General features: G+C 68.3%; 3 protein-coding genes across 4 annotated transcripts; 1 reads left to right on the top strand and 2 right to left on the bottom strand.

Annotated features, from left to right (window-relative positions):
* Window positions 1–1294: 1294 nt before the first annotated feature.
* LOC114015632 (proline-rich protein 36-like) lies at window positions 1295–5357 on the bottom strand. The gene is made up of 4 exons (XM_027804084.2): window positions 4699–5357; window positions 4202–4278; window positions 2602–3802; window positions 1295–2026 (listed from the first exon to the last, which is right to left on the bottom strand). Exons 1-3 carry the CDS (start codon window positions 5355–5357, stop codon window positions 3378–3380), a joined length of 1161 nt encoding a protein of 386 aa, XP_027659885.2. The 3' UTR covers window positions 1295–2026; window positions 2602–3377.
* Window positions 5358–5374: 17 nt separating this feature from the next.
* On the top strand, window positions 5375–7933 carry RAD9A (RAD9 checkpoint clamp component A). Of its 2 annotated transcripts, XM_005438346.4 has the most exons (11): window positions 5375–5524; window positions 5601–5671; window positions 5785–5919; window positions 6031–6145; window positions 6239–6338; window positions 6502–6611; window positions 6696–6802; window positions 6877–6941; window positions 7018–7119; window positions 7235–7445; window positions 7524–7933. In XM_005438346.4, the coding sequence occupies exons 1-11, from the start codon at window positions 5491–5493 to the stop codon at window positions 7620–7622; spliced, it is 1149 nt and encodes a 382-aa protein (XP_005438403.1). In that variant the 5' UTR covers window positions 5375–5490; the 3' UTR covers window positions 7623–7933. The 2 variants fall into 2 exon arrangements, with proteins under 2 accessions (XP_005438403.1, XP_027659944.1); XM_027804143.2 differs by lacking the exon at window positions 5785–5919.
* On the bottom strand, window positions 7751–11202 carry PPP1CA (protein phosphatase 1 catalytic subunit alpha). The gene is made up of 7 exons (XM_055722820.1): window positions 11064–11202; window positions 10136–10267; window positions 9716–9946; window positions 9140–9244; window positions 8762–8985; window positions 8328–8462; window positions 7751–8093 (listed from the first exon to the last, which is right to left on the bottom strand). Exons 1-7 carry the CDS (start codon window positions 11116–11118, stop codon window positions 7983–7985), a joined length of 993 nt encoding a protein of 330 aa, XP_055578795.1. The 5' UTR covers window positions 11119–11202; the 3' UTR covers window positions 7751–7982.
* Between the last annotated feature and the right edge of the window lie 939 nt (window positions 11203–12141).

The raw sequence follows: 12141 nt of genomic DNA, 5'->3' as shown, positions 1-12141 counted from the left end.
CTGCCCCCCCCCCCCCCGCCCCCCCCGCGGGCAGGGGCCGGGGCAGAGGAGAGGTGGGAGCGGGGAGGGGCGGCCGGAGGGATGGGGAGGCGCGGAGCCGGGCGGGCGGGCAGCGGGGGCCGGCCGGTGCGGGGCGGGCGGCGGGGGGCTGTCCTCGCCTCTCCTCTGGCACAGCCAGCCCCCTCCCCTGCCGCTCGGCCGGCAATAAGAGGGGCTCCCCGGGGAGAGGGGCGCGGAACCCCCGCTTTCCCGCCCCGGCTCGGCTGCCGGCGGCGGGGACGGGACGGGAGCGGCCGCTGCCCCGCCGGGACGGCCCCGGGGCGGCGGCAGGTGAGCGGCCGGGAGCGGCGGGCCGGGAGCGGGAGGGGAAGCCCGGTGTGGCTCCCGGACTCCGCTCGGGGCTCCCCCTCGGCGGCAGAACCGGAGCCCCGGGGAGCGGGCGGCGGCTCAGCCCCGCGCCCGCCGCACCGGCAGCCGGAGGGGAACCCTCCGCTCCCCGGGGTGGGGGAGGCTTCTCCCGGCATCTCTAGTCCCGCGGGCCGCCCCCGCTCCTGCTGCCCGCACGGCTGCGGGGACGGGGAAGGGAGCCCGGTCCCGCACACGACCGCCCCCCCCGCCCCGAGCCCTTCTCCCGCGGAGGGGCGAGAGCCCCTTCCTTCCCAATGAACCTCCCCCGTTAGGCCGACCCCCGCCCCAGCGGCCGCGGGGACCCCGGCAGCGACCGTGGCGTTCCTCCTAACCCACCAGGGTGAGTGGGGTGGGCACCGGGGGCGAGGGCAGACCCCCAGGACCAAGCAGGGTGTAAAACCCTGCTGGAGCCCCAACATCTCAGCAGCAGGGGAGGGGGGCATCCAACAGCCAGGACTCCCCCCACAATCCCTTCCCCTCATGATCCACATCCACGAGTGGGTGCTGCCACAGAGGCCACAGTGCATCCCTGCCGGGAAGCCAGGGTTGCGCACTCGGTGACGGAGGAGAACGTCCTCGCCCAAGCTGGCTCCCCCGAAAAAGCTTTGTTTAAAACAAAGGGCTGGCCGGCCAGCGCTGCTCGGGAGTGCTGGGAAGGGCTGGGAGGTAAAAGCCAGATTCGTTTCCACTCCAGCCCCCGGCCCAGGCCAGGTCTGAGCCCTCCAGGCTCTGTCGTTGGCACCTTTCTCCGGGGCTCGGAGCAGCGGGTATCTGTCCGGTGCACACCAACACTGGCCTTTCCCCAAGTCCACAGGGACCCGCAGTGCCAAACCCGCCGGCCCCAGGTTTAGAGACCCCCCGTACAGATAAACCACGCACTGACATGCACTGTGGCGCTGCCGGGGTGATTTATTGGCTGGGAGTCGCAGATTTGGCATGCTCTGGGGTGGCGGGGGGTGGTAGTGGTGTGGTGTCCAGAGCCCCCTGGTTAAGATGAGGAATTCTCCGTGCACTGCTCCGGCCCAGGCAATGCCACTGCTGCTCGCGGGCTGTGGGGAAGGCGATGAAGTGAGCCCTGCAGAGCGGCTGGGAGCCACGGGGAAGGCTCCTCGGCACTCGCTCCGGGGGTGCTGCAGCCCCAAGGGTGCAGGTAGGGGGCTGCAGAGGTGTTGGTGGGACAGCACCTGTGCAGGACGGAGCTGCCCAAGCTCTCGCACCGGGGAAGCCGGCCAGAGCGGCTCCGCGGAGGGAAGGTGCCTCAGCCTGGCTCCCCTGCAGTGTGCCTGAGAGGGTCCCCACCTCCGCCCCTGCCTCTGCCCACACAGCGTGGGGCCAGCCCCTCTGCTCCACTCCCCCAGCCGCGGTGCAGAGTATCTGGTTTCCCCCCAGAGCAAACAGCCCCCGCCAGCATCGTGGAGCAGTTGGGAAAAGCCGCCTTCATGTCCCTGGGGGGGCTGCAGGAGCGGCTGCCAGCCTGGGGGGGCTGTCAAGTCCTGCCTACTGAGGCAGCAGTGGGGCTGCCCATCGCTGCCCTGTCCCCTCCCCAAAAGGCAGTGCCGAGGTCGTTCCTGGTGAGTTTTCCAGCTCCACAGCTGCACGGCTCACACTGGGCCAACACCTGAGAGAGGAAAGAGGAGGAAAATGGTAACACGGCCAGTGGACTGTGGCACGAGTCCCCCCAGCCCATCAGCACCATGGCAGCCCCCTCCAACAGCAGCCCAGCGGTGCATACAAGTCTGTCCCCCCACCCCAGCTCGTGCCTTCCTCCCCAGCTGCCTCCTGGCTTCCTCAGCCCCCTCTCCACTGCCACAGAGCCCCGTGCCAGCGGTGGTGCCAAGACGGAGCCCCTGCCCCGGGACAAGGGGGGCAGAAGGCACAGGCAGGTCAGACCGCTGGAGAGCCCCAGCCAGGCATCCTCCTCCTCCTCCGCAGGCCTGGCCTTGGGCACCAGACCACGACAGCCCCGCGTGGGCGAGGCCGTGCCCCCCCTGCCCTCGGGGACCACGTCACCGGCAGTGCCGTGGGCAGCTGACCTCACCTTCATCCCAGCCCGGGCGTCGCGGGTCCCTCCGCCGGCGCCACTGCCGGCCCTGCCTCCCACTGCTGACCTTTGTGGCGTGTAGCTCGCTGCCTGCCCGCCTGCTGCCGCGCCACGGCCCCTGCCCACCCGCCTGCAGCCTCTCGTGCTCCTACCTGGCCCCTCCATGGCCCCCAGCTCCGTATCCAGCACTGTTTGCTCTCTTCAGGTGGTAACAATATCCCAGGGCTGCTCCAAAGCTCCGGGCCCCTCACAGATGGAGGAGGGAGAGAAGAGGGGATGTCAAGTGCCCAAGTGCTGGGGCGGACCCAGAAAGCCCAGCAACAGGGAGGGTTTTAGCCCCAAACCACCTGCAGCCCCTCCGAGGCATGGGCTGGGGCTGGCAAGGCACCGTCCCAGATCCTCAGGGACACCCCTGGGGCGCAGCCAGGGGATGTCTCAGGGCACCGAGCAGCCATTTGGCCCCGCGGCGGCAGGCGCCTGTCCCCCTCCTGCCAGGCAGGGAGCAGGAGCCCAGCTGTGGCCGTCTGTCTCCCCGCGCCGCTGGCTGGGCGAGGGCACCACGCCATGTGCTTGGGACGCCATGCCGGGAAGGAAGCTGTGGCTCTCGGAGAAGCAGGCAGCCACTGGTGTTGGGAGATGGCCCCGAGCCCGTTGGGTGGGAGGGGGCACCCGGGGATGGCAGGGAAGTTGCCAGGGATGAGGGTCCCTGACTGTGTGGGTGTGCTGGGAGAGGTGGAACAGGGCTAGGCTGAGCCTGGGGGTGCCGGAGCCCCCCAAGGGCTGCCAGGCTCCTGCTCCCAGCCCGTATCCAGCCCAGTCCTCAGTGCCTCGTCAGCGCTGGCTCAGGGCGGCCAGGGGAAGAGGGAGGGGTGCGCGTGGCTTTGGCCACCGCTGAGGTGTGTGTGTCACGACCACAGCCAGCTGCGTCCTATCCACAGCCCCATAAAATGCCGAGCCCCGAGGCCAGAGCCCCTCCTGGGGATGCCGGCTCCAGAGGAGCCCGGCTGCTGTTCAAGAGCTGGAACGGACGCTCACACACAATCCCGTCCTCCTCCTCCTCCTCCTCCTGGGAGGAAGGGGCCGGTAGCCAGTGCTCACCCCAAGGGCGGAGGGAGCCAGATCCAGCTGACCCCGGGTGGCCAGACCCCAAGCCCAGGCCAAGGCAGGCCTGGGAGTCCCCTGAGCTCCCTGCCTGCGGCCTGAGCCCAGCCACACACATGTGGCTTGGCCTGCAGAGCGGCCCCACAAAGGTCAAAAGTTTGCGTACCTGGAGGAGATGCGCTGCTGAGGGGCTTTGTGTCCAAAATCCCGGATGTGGTGCATTTGGAGAGGCACTGAGCACCAGTGGCACACCTGATACAGAAAAGAGGAGGAGAAGCCGTGGCCACATGCTAGAGGATGGCAGCCATAAGAGAGAGGCTCCGTGCCCCCCTCCCTGCCTCCCCCCTCAGGTGCCAGCCCCACTCTGCAGGCTGCGTACTGGGGCCCCTCGGCTCCAGCCCTGCAGCTACCGAGCCCAGGAGGAGGGACTTGGGCAGCCGCTGATCCTGCCGCGGGCGGGAGCCAGCTGAAGGACCCTGCTGTGAGCACGAGTTGAGTTCCTCGCAGCCAGATCCCCTGGCCTCCCTCGAGGCCCCAGCCTGAGAGCCAGTCGATTCAGGCTGGCTGCCTGTGTGAGGAAAACGATTTGCTGAGCTCCCCCTCGCCCAGCCTCCCCGGCAGGACCCCCTACGCTCTTTATTATTTTCATACCCTTGCCCGCTTCAGATATGGTGCCAGCCTTCCAGGTACAAGCTTCCCGCTTTCCATCACAGCACAGCCAGCAGCGCCTGCAGGATGAGGAGACCGTTAACCACTGCCAACCCGCCCACGGCATCCCCGCTCACCCGTGTGCCCTCAGGCACTGTCAGGGGGCTGAAGCTGCCCAAATGCCGGGCTCCTGGGAGGGACTGGAGTGTGGATGGCTCTGCCAGCTACTGCACACCCCTGTGTGGATGGCCACCCGACTCCGGGGAGCCACAGGCCTCCCCAGCCCCACAGACGCAGCCCAGGGAGCCCCATGCCCAGTGAGTGTGGACAGGGGCCAGCGGCAGCTTGATGGAGGGGGCTGAGCTGAAGGGAATGGGGAGACCCTGACAGGGCGCCTTACCCCGGGACCTGCTGGGAGGGGCAGGTGGGGGTGCGGGTCAGGCACTGCGGGAACAGCTGCTGAAGGGAGAGGGGGTGGCCGGAGCCCCGGCGGGACGCACCCGCAGCGCCGCTGGGAGCCGCTGTGGGGAGCCGCGGCACAGGCCTGGTGCAGGGCGGGCCCGCACAGGCCCCTCAGAAAGGCCCAGGGACCCCGGAGGACCTTCCTCCCCTGGCAGGCCGCAGGGAGAAGCCAGGGACGAGCCAGGCGGCCCGGGGAAGGGCCCGAGCGGGCAGGCGGCGGCAGGGCCGGGCCGGGGGCTGCGGAGCAGTGCCGAGGGGCGCCCAGCCGCCCGTAGCCGTCGAAGCCCCATTGGCTGAGAGGTACGTCACTCCAACGGCCAGCGGCGCCTGCGCTCTGCCGCCCAATAGCGAGCCGCGGGGGGCGGGCCCGAAGCACAGGGCGGGGTCTCCTCGGATACGTGAAGCGAGAACGCCAGATCGGGAACGCCGCCGGGCCGTCACGCGGGAGCGTCGACCAATCAGCTGGCGGCGGGGGCGGGACGGAGGCAGGCGACCGGCCAATGGGAAGGCGCCGGGCCGGGGCGGCGCGGGAGCGGGGAAGGTACCGGCGCGGCGCGCGGTAAAGCAGGCGGAACCACTGCGCCCTGCGCGGGGGGGGGGAGGGGGGAGGCGGCCGCCACCATTCCGGGGGCCGCTGGGGAGGCGGCACCGCCGAGGCACTGCGGGGTGGAGAGGTGGGGGCGCTGGGCGCGTCCATCGCAGGTCGGGACGGGGGTCACCGGGCGCAACCATCTGGGGTGGGCGTGGCCTTGGGGGGTGGGCGGGGCCTCACCGGTGGGGCGGGGGCGGCAGGCGCGAAGCCCCCACGTGCCCAGCCCGGACCCTGCGCCATGAAGTGCATCATCGCTGGCGGCAACGTCAAAGGTAAGCAGGGCCGGGGGGGCGGGGGGGGGGATTTGAGGAGGGGCACACTGCCTCACCCCTCTTTTCCCCCCCACAGTCCTCGGCCGAGCCGTGCACTCCCTGTCGCGCATCGGGGATGAGCTGTACCTGGAGCCCACTGACGGCGGGGTAGGGGCCACCGGGGGGGCTGGCTGGGAGCTGGGGGGCACCTATTGGCCCCCTTCGTCCCTGCTGGGGGTGGGCAGGGGGTGCCAACCTGGTCTCTGTGTGTGTGTCCCCAGCTGTCCCTGCGTACCGTCAATTCCTCGCGCTCTGCCTTCGCCTCCTTTCTCTTCGCGCCCCTCTTCTTCCAGCTGTATGAGGCGGGCAGCCCCCAGCCCCACAGCGAGCTCTTGCGATGCAAAGTCCTCATGAAGGTGCAGTCCCCACCACCAGCACCCTGCCTGGGTGCTCCCTGCACCTCCAGGGCTGGGGGGGAATGACACCCAGGCAGGGTGACCGTCCCTGTGTCCATCCCCTGCCCGCAGTCCTTCCTGGGCATCTTCCGTTCGCTGCCCTCGCTGGAGAAGACGGTGGAGAAATGCCTCATCCTGCTCAGGCCCCGTGCCAGCCGCCTGGTCGTACAGCTCCACTGCAAGTACGGTGAGTGCCGGCGGTGACATGGTGGCAGCTGGGGACACACATGCACACTGGCACCACTATCCTGCCCTGCTGAGACGGTGTCACCCCTGCCAGGTGTCACCAAGACCCACAACCTGGCGTTCCAGGAGTGCGAGCGGCTCCAGGCCGTCTTCGACACACAGCGCTGCGCTAGCCAGCTCTGCGCCCCGGCACGGTGAGCGCCGGGGAGGCGGGTGGCACTGGCATGGCTGCAAAGGGTGGGGGTGAAGGCAGGTGGGAGGGGGAACCCCAGCTGGCCCTGTGGGACTTGGATTGGGGAGGGGGCGGGGGGGGCGGTGCTCAGCCCCCAGCTGTGACCCCCCTCTGTGTGCCTGCAGGGTGCTGGCAGAGGCCGTGGTCCACTTCCCACCGACGCTGGCTGAGGTGACGCTGGGGGCTGGCCCCGGGGGCAAGCTCAGCCTGCGCAACTATGTGGAGGATGAGACGGGTGAGCCCTGCGGGGTGGGGGTGCCCCTTCCCCAGCCTCAGGGTGCCTCCATGGCCCCCTGACCCACGTCGTTCCCCCAACCAGAGCTGAAAAAGACGATGGTGACGGAGCTGTGGCTGGCTGAGGATGAATTCCAGATGGTGGCTGTGGTCCCGGGCTCCCACATCACCTTCTGCCTCAAGGAGTTTCGGGTGAGTCCCTGTCCACCCTCCTCCTCAGCCCTGGGTCACCCCTCTGCCCCCCTCAACCTCCCCCTTGTCCCCAGGGGCTGCTGACCTTTGCCGAGGCCTCCAACCTGCCCCTCACCATCCACTACGATGTGCCTGGCAGGTAGGAATGGGCACCCCATCCCTTCTGCGCCAGCCCTGCCCCTGGTCCCCCCTCTCAGGCCCCCTGTGCCCCCCAGGCCGGTGGTTTTCACCCTGGATGATGCAGTGCTGGAGGTCCACCTGGTGCTGGCCACCCTCTCAGACACAGAAAGCAACCTGCAGCCCCCCCCAACCAACGGGTAAGCAGGGCTTGTGGCAGCCTCTGGGAGGACAACAGTCCCAGCTGCTGTCAGCAGGCACCAGAGTGTACAGTCCCCACTCTGCCCCGCTGCTTACTTGCTCTCTCCCCAATAGTGTGTCCCACCCGCCTGCCCCATCAGACGACTTTGCCGACGACCTTGAGTCCTACATGATTGCCATGGAAACCAGCGCCTATGAGGAGGGCTCAGGGGCACCCCCCAGCCCCACCTTCCCCCTGCGCACCCCACATCCAGCCGAAAGTGACCCTGAGGAGGAGGAGGAGGAAGAGGAAGGAGCTGTGCCAGGGACCCCGCCTCACAAGAAGGTCTGAGATGGGCACGGGCGTGCCTGGGGGCAGGTGGATGGGCACAGCCCCCTCCTGACCCCCCACCTCTCCCCACAGTTCTGCTCGCTGTTTTTTGGCTCAGTGCTGATGCCAAGGGGGCCCAGCCTGGCCCCCACCCAGGAGGTGCTGGCAGAGGACAGTGACAACGAGTACTGAGAGCCCCAAGGACACAGCTGCCAGCTCCCCACCTCTACGTGACACCCCCCTGCCCTGCAGCATCCAGGCACCAGGACAGGCACCCCCCCGACCCAGCACCGGCCCCCAAACACAGACACCCCCCCAAGACCCATTACAAGTTTATTCCCAAAAAAATCTTCCTGCCCCCCTGCCTCCACTGCCATCCCAGGGCTGGGCTCTGGGTACCCCCTCGTGCCGGCAGTCCCTGCCCTGGGCCTGTATTTGGTTCAGCGGAGTGTGGCAGGGGGGGCAGGATCTTACAAATAAAAAACAAGTCGAAAGAAAAGCGACCTGATGGTGAGGGCGGGGGCCTAGACCCCAGCTGGGGCAGCTTGCGGCTCATTTCTTGGCTTTGGCAGAGTTACGGGGAGGGGTGACGGGGCGTCCCGCGGGGTTCAGCCCGCTGAACTGCCCGTATTTGCCCTTGTTCTTGTCAGCCGGCTTCAAAATCTGGGGAGGAGGGGGGAAAGGGGTGAGTAGGGGAGCTGCACGCCATGCCCTGGCCTGTTCCAGCTCCCCATTCCCCTCCCGCCTTCAGGGCAGAAGCTTCCTCCAACTCCATGGGCCCCCTCCATACTCCCCCCTCGACCCCCCAGCAGGATCCAGGGCCCTCCCACAGAGCCCCCAGGCTCACCACAGGCTTGCCCCTCACTCTCCCCACTGCTGGCAGTGCCCCCAGCCCACCTGAAATGAACACATAAGCGTCTCATCCACGCTCATCATGGCGCCTGCATTGTCAAACTCGCCGCAGTAGTTGGGCGCCGAGAAGAGGGTGACAAGCTGGCGCTTGGCGAAGAACTCGTAGCCGTCCTCCACCACCTGCACAGGCATCGGAGCCAGCACTGAGCCAGGCGCCCTCAAGGCAAATACTCCCTCCCCAGGGCAGATACCCCCAGGGGTCCAGCCTACACAGTCTCAACAGGCCCCCCAACATCTCCAATGTCAAACATCTCCCTTCTGAAGGCAAATACCTCCCCAGGACCCCCACCTGTGCGGAGTTGGGCAGCCCCTAGAGTAAATACTGCCCTTGAGGGACAAATCCTAGAGGTGGAAATGCCTGCCCCACAGCTGGTAGCCACTGGGGACCCAAATCCCACCCCAGGGGTACCCGGCGGTACCTGGTGCGCCCGGCAGATGAGGTCCAGGTCGTGCTTGTGCAGGAACTTCGCCACCACCTCCGCCCCAAAGGTGAAGGAGACACCGCGGTCGTTCTCACCCCAGCCCTGCACATCTTTGTCAGGGTCGGACCAGAGCAGGTCACAGAGCAGGCCCTGATCCGGCACATCGGTGGGGCGCATGATCCGCCGGATCTGCTCCATCGACTGCAGGTCGGGAGACAGCCCTGCAGGGAGGGGAAGGCTGCATCAGGCCCTGCCTCTTTAGGAACAGCCCCCATCTCTCTGGGGCACCCCAAAAGCATCGGCACTGAGCTCCTGTCCTCCCCTCCAGCCCCCGGTGGCTGTTTCCCCCGCAGCCCTGGGCAGGGCTGTGCCCACCTCCATGGCAGCAGAAGATCTTCTCATCCACAATAGCGGCAATGGGCAAACAGTTGAAGCAGTCGGTGAAAGTCTTCCAGAGCTTGATGTTGTACCGCCGCTTGCCTGCAAGGCAGTGGGTGTGGGTCTAGTGCTGCGCCTTTGGGAATACAGGGAGCATGTGGGGCTCCCCGTGAGCCCCTGTGTGGGCTCGTGCCCCCCAAGGGAAGCACAGCTGCCCAGAGGCCCACTGGCCCCAGCAGAGCTCCAGCTGCATGGGGGCAATGCCATGGGGTGGCATGGCATCATGCAGCGGGTATCCTCAGGGTGCACACCTGCAGAAGTGGTTGCAGGGCGTGTATAGGGGTATGGGGTGAGTGCGGGACACTCAGTGTGGATGGTGCTGGGAGCACTGGGGCAGTACAGGTTGGTTGTGGATACAGGGATGGCACAGGGGTGGCAGAAGGACTTCCCCTGGTCACGGCAGCTGTAGATGGGGTTGGTGCAGGACAGCATGGGGATGATGCCGGGTAAGGGGGGGCACGGGGGAACGGCAGAGAGGTTGTGAGGGGACACAGCTGCAGCCTGAGCACTCACACTCATCATAGAAGCCATAGATGCGGTTGATGCTAGCACACTCATGGTTGCCGCGCAGCAGGAAGAAGTTCTCAGGGTACTTGATCTTGTAGGCGAGCAGCAGGCAGATGGTCTCCAGCGACTGCTTTCCCCGGTCCACGTAGTCACCCAGGAACAGGTAGTTGCTCTCAGGAGGGAAGCCCCCGTACTCAAAGAGCCGCAGCAGGTCGTAGTACTGCCCGTGGATGTCACCTGGAGGGGGGAACAGCGCATGCATGGGACCCCAGTTTCCCACACCACCCCACAGCGGGCCCCAGTGCTGCCCATCCACGTCTCCAGGCGAGCACACAGCTGTGCTGGGACCCCTAGCTGGCCCCTGTGCCCATCCCGGGGGGTTGCCCATCCTGTGCCCGGCCAGCACAGCACCCGATCAGTCCTCACCGCAGATCTTGAGGGGTGCCTCCAGCTCCAGCAGGATGGGCTGACTGAGGAAGATCTCCCGTGACTTGAGGCACAGCCCCCGGATCTCGTTCTCCGTCAGCTGCACGTTCTTTCCCGGCCGCGACCCTTGGACTGGCCCCACCAGAGAGACAGGCGTCAGGGACCCCGCCAGCACCCCACGCGCTGGCACTGAGGCCGTGGCACACCCCGTGCCCAGACTGGCAGGAGCGGTGGGCACGGGGGATTCAAGTGTCCCCCCCTCACCCAGAGAGGGTCCTGGCTCACCCTAGGATGGTGGGCATGGGTCACCCCCCACCCCAGGGCACCCCTCCCCTGCCAGTGTTGGGGGTTGTGGCTGGGCCCCCCACACCGTGAGGCCTGTGAACCCACATACCCCCCCGTCCCAGTGCCCACCAAACTGGCACCCCCATGAGCCAAGACACCCCCCACCCAACATCCCCTAATACCACCCCCTCGGCCTATCCCAAATCCAGAAGGGCCCCACTCCCCTAAGCCCCCAAACCCCACAGCCCCCCACCAGTCCCCCGAAACTTCCCTGCCGCCTGCCAGCCCCCCCAGCCCAATACCCAGGCCCCATCCCCTGCACAGCGCCCTCCCCCAGCCAGGCCCAAGGCCCCCAGCCCAGCCCCCCCCGCCTTCTCCGGGCCTCCCCACCCCCGCAGGCTCAGCCCCAGGGCCCCCCCCCAGGGGTACAGGCCATGCCCCTCGGGGATACCCCCCCGAAGCCCCCGCCCGGCCCTGCAGCCCACCACCGGCACGCCCCGCCCCCGCCGAGCGCGGCCCGGGGAGCCCCCCCCGGGGGGCCGGGCCCTGCCGCGGCCTAATGGCAGGGGGGAGGCGGGGGTGGCCCGGCCATGGCGGGGGGAAGCCCGAGGTTGTCCGGGGCGGCGGGGGCGGTGCCGCTTACCCTCCAGGAGGCGGCTGATGATGGAGTCGAGGTTGAGCTTCTCGGTGTCCGCCATGGCCGCCGGCCGCTCCCGCCCCGCCCCTCACCGCGCGCCTGCCGGGGGCGGCCGCCAGGAGCGGCCCGGGGGCAGGGGGTAACCGGCCTGGCGCCCCCTGACGGCCCGGAGGAGCCAAGGCCCCCCCACCCCCCTTCCCCGGCACAGGGACGCGGGGGACACTGCTGGGTTATGCCACCCGCAGCCCGGTGATTCGGGGACACAGGGACACGCTGTCCCCGGGGGGGGGGGGGGGGGGGCTGCGCTGCAGGCGGCCCTGGGGGTGGCGTAGAGATATGGGAGCACCTGTGACACGGGGACACCCAGGGCCGGAGGACACGGGGGATGCCGGGGACCAGCATCCTGGGGCATGGGGACAACGTGAGGGGGGCGGGGGGGCGGGAGGGCAGCCTGGGGACCGGGCAGATGGGGTCCCCAGGACAGGGCTGTGATGGGGCATGGAGGACATGGAGGGGGAGGACATGGTGGGACACAGGGTGGGGGACACACAAGGGGACTAGGTCGGGACACGGGGGGACAGAGGGGGGCACGGGGTGGACATGGAGGGGACACAGGGAGACAAGGGAGGGTCACAGTGGGGAAAGGGGGGACATAGAGGGGACACATGGAGACAAGGAAGGGACACAGTGGGGAAAGGGGGGCATGGCGGGGACACGTGGGGACAGAGTGGGGCATGGAAGGGACACAGGGGACGCGGTGCCCAGCAGAGCCCAAGGGTTGCTCAGGCCCTGCCCCCCCTCTGCGGGGCCGTGGGGCCCTATTGGGAACAGCCCCGGGGCGTTGCCAGGAGGCTGTTGCCACCTCGATGTCCCCAGGGCCACCATGAAACCAGGGCTCCCATGGGCACCCTGGCCTGCATCCCTGCCTGTTCCCCTGTCTGTCCCCTGCCTGCCCCCCTGCCTGTCCCCTGTCCCCTGTCTGTTCCCCTGCCTGCCCTCCTGTCCTCTGCCTGCCCCCTGCCTGTCCCCCTGCCTGCAGCAGTCATTAATCAGTCCCCAAGACAGGGCCCAGATAAGCAGGCAG

This window comes from Falco cherrug, chromosome 10 (genome assembly GCF_023634085.1).
Source record: "Falco cherrug isolate bFalChe1 chromosome 10, bFalChe1.pri, whole genome shotgun sequence".
In the NCBI taxonomy this organism is placed as follows: domain Eukaryota; kingdom Metazoa; phylum Chordata; class Aves; order Falconiformes; family Falconidae; genus Falco; species Falco cherrug.
Note: the sequence above shows the minus strand (reverse complement) of the source record. Positions and strands in the feature narration are given on the sequence as shown.

What these genes read in the sequence shown, in the direction of transcription:
- RAD9A (XM_005438346.4), top strand. Translation starts at nt 5,491, where the DNA reads ATGAAGTGCATCATCGCTGGCGGCAACGTCAAAG. An exon ending in CGCTGGCGGCAACGTCAAAG is followed by an intron (nt 5,525 to 5,600) that starts GTAAGCAGGGCC and finishes TCCCCCCCACAG; the next exon opens with TCCTCGGCCGAGCCGTGCAC. An exon ending in GATGCAAAGTCCTCATGAAG is followed by an intron (nt 5,920 to 6,030) that starts GTGCAGTCCCCA and finishes CCCTGCCCGCAG; the next exon opens with TCCTTCCTGGGCATCTTCCG.
- PPP1CA (XM_055722820.1), bottom strand. Translation starts at nt 11,118, where the DNA reads ATGGCGGACACCGAGAAGCTCAACCTCGACTCCATCATCAGCCGCCTC. An exon ending in GATCTTCTGCTGCCATGGAG is followed by an intron (nt 8,986 to 9,139) that starts GTGGGCACAGCC and finishes CCCTCCCTGCAG; the next exon opens with GGCTGTCTCCCGACCTGCAG. An exon ending in TCATCTGCCGGGCGCACCAG is followed by an intron (nt 8,463 to 8,761) that starts GTACCGCCGGGT and finishes ATGCCTGTGCAG; the next exon opens with GTGGTGGAGGACGGCTACGA.
- LOC114015632 (XM_027804084.2), bottom strand. Translation starts at nt 5,357, where the DNA reads ATGGACGCGCCCAGCGCCCCCACCTCTCCACCCCGCAGTGCCTCGGCG. An exon ending in GGCTCCCAGCGGCGCTGCGG is followed by an intron (nt 4,279 to 4,698) that starts GTGCGTCCCGCC and finishes CTCATCCTGCAG; the next exon opens with GCGCTGCTGGCTGTGCTGTG. An exon ending in CATATCTGAAGCGGGCAAGG is followed by an intron (nt 3,803 to 4,201) that starts GTATGAAAATAA and finishes TTTCTGTATCAG; the next exon opens with GTGTGCCACTGGTGCTCAGT.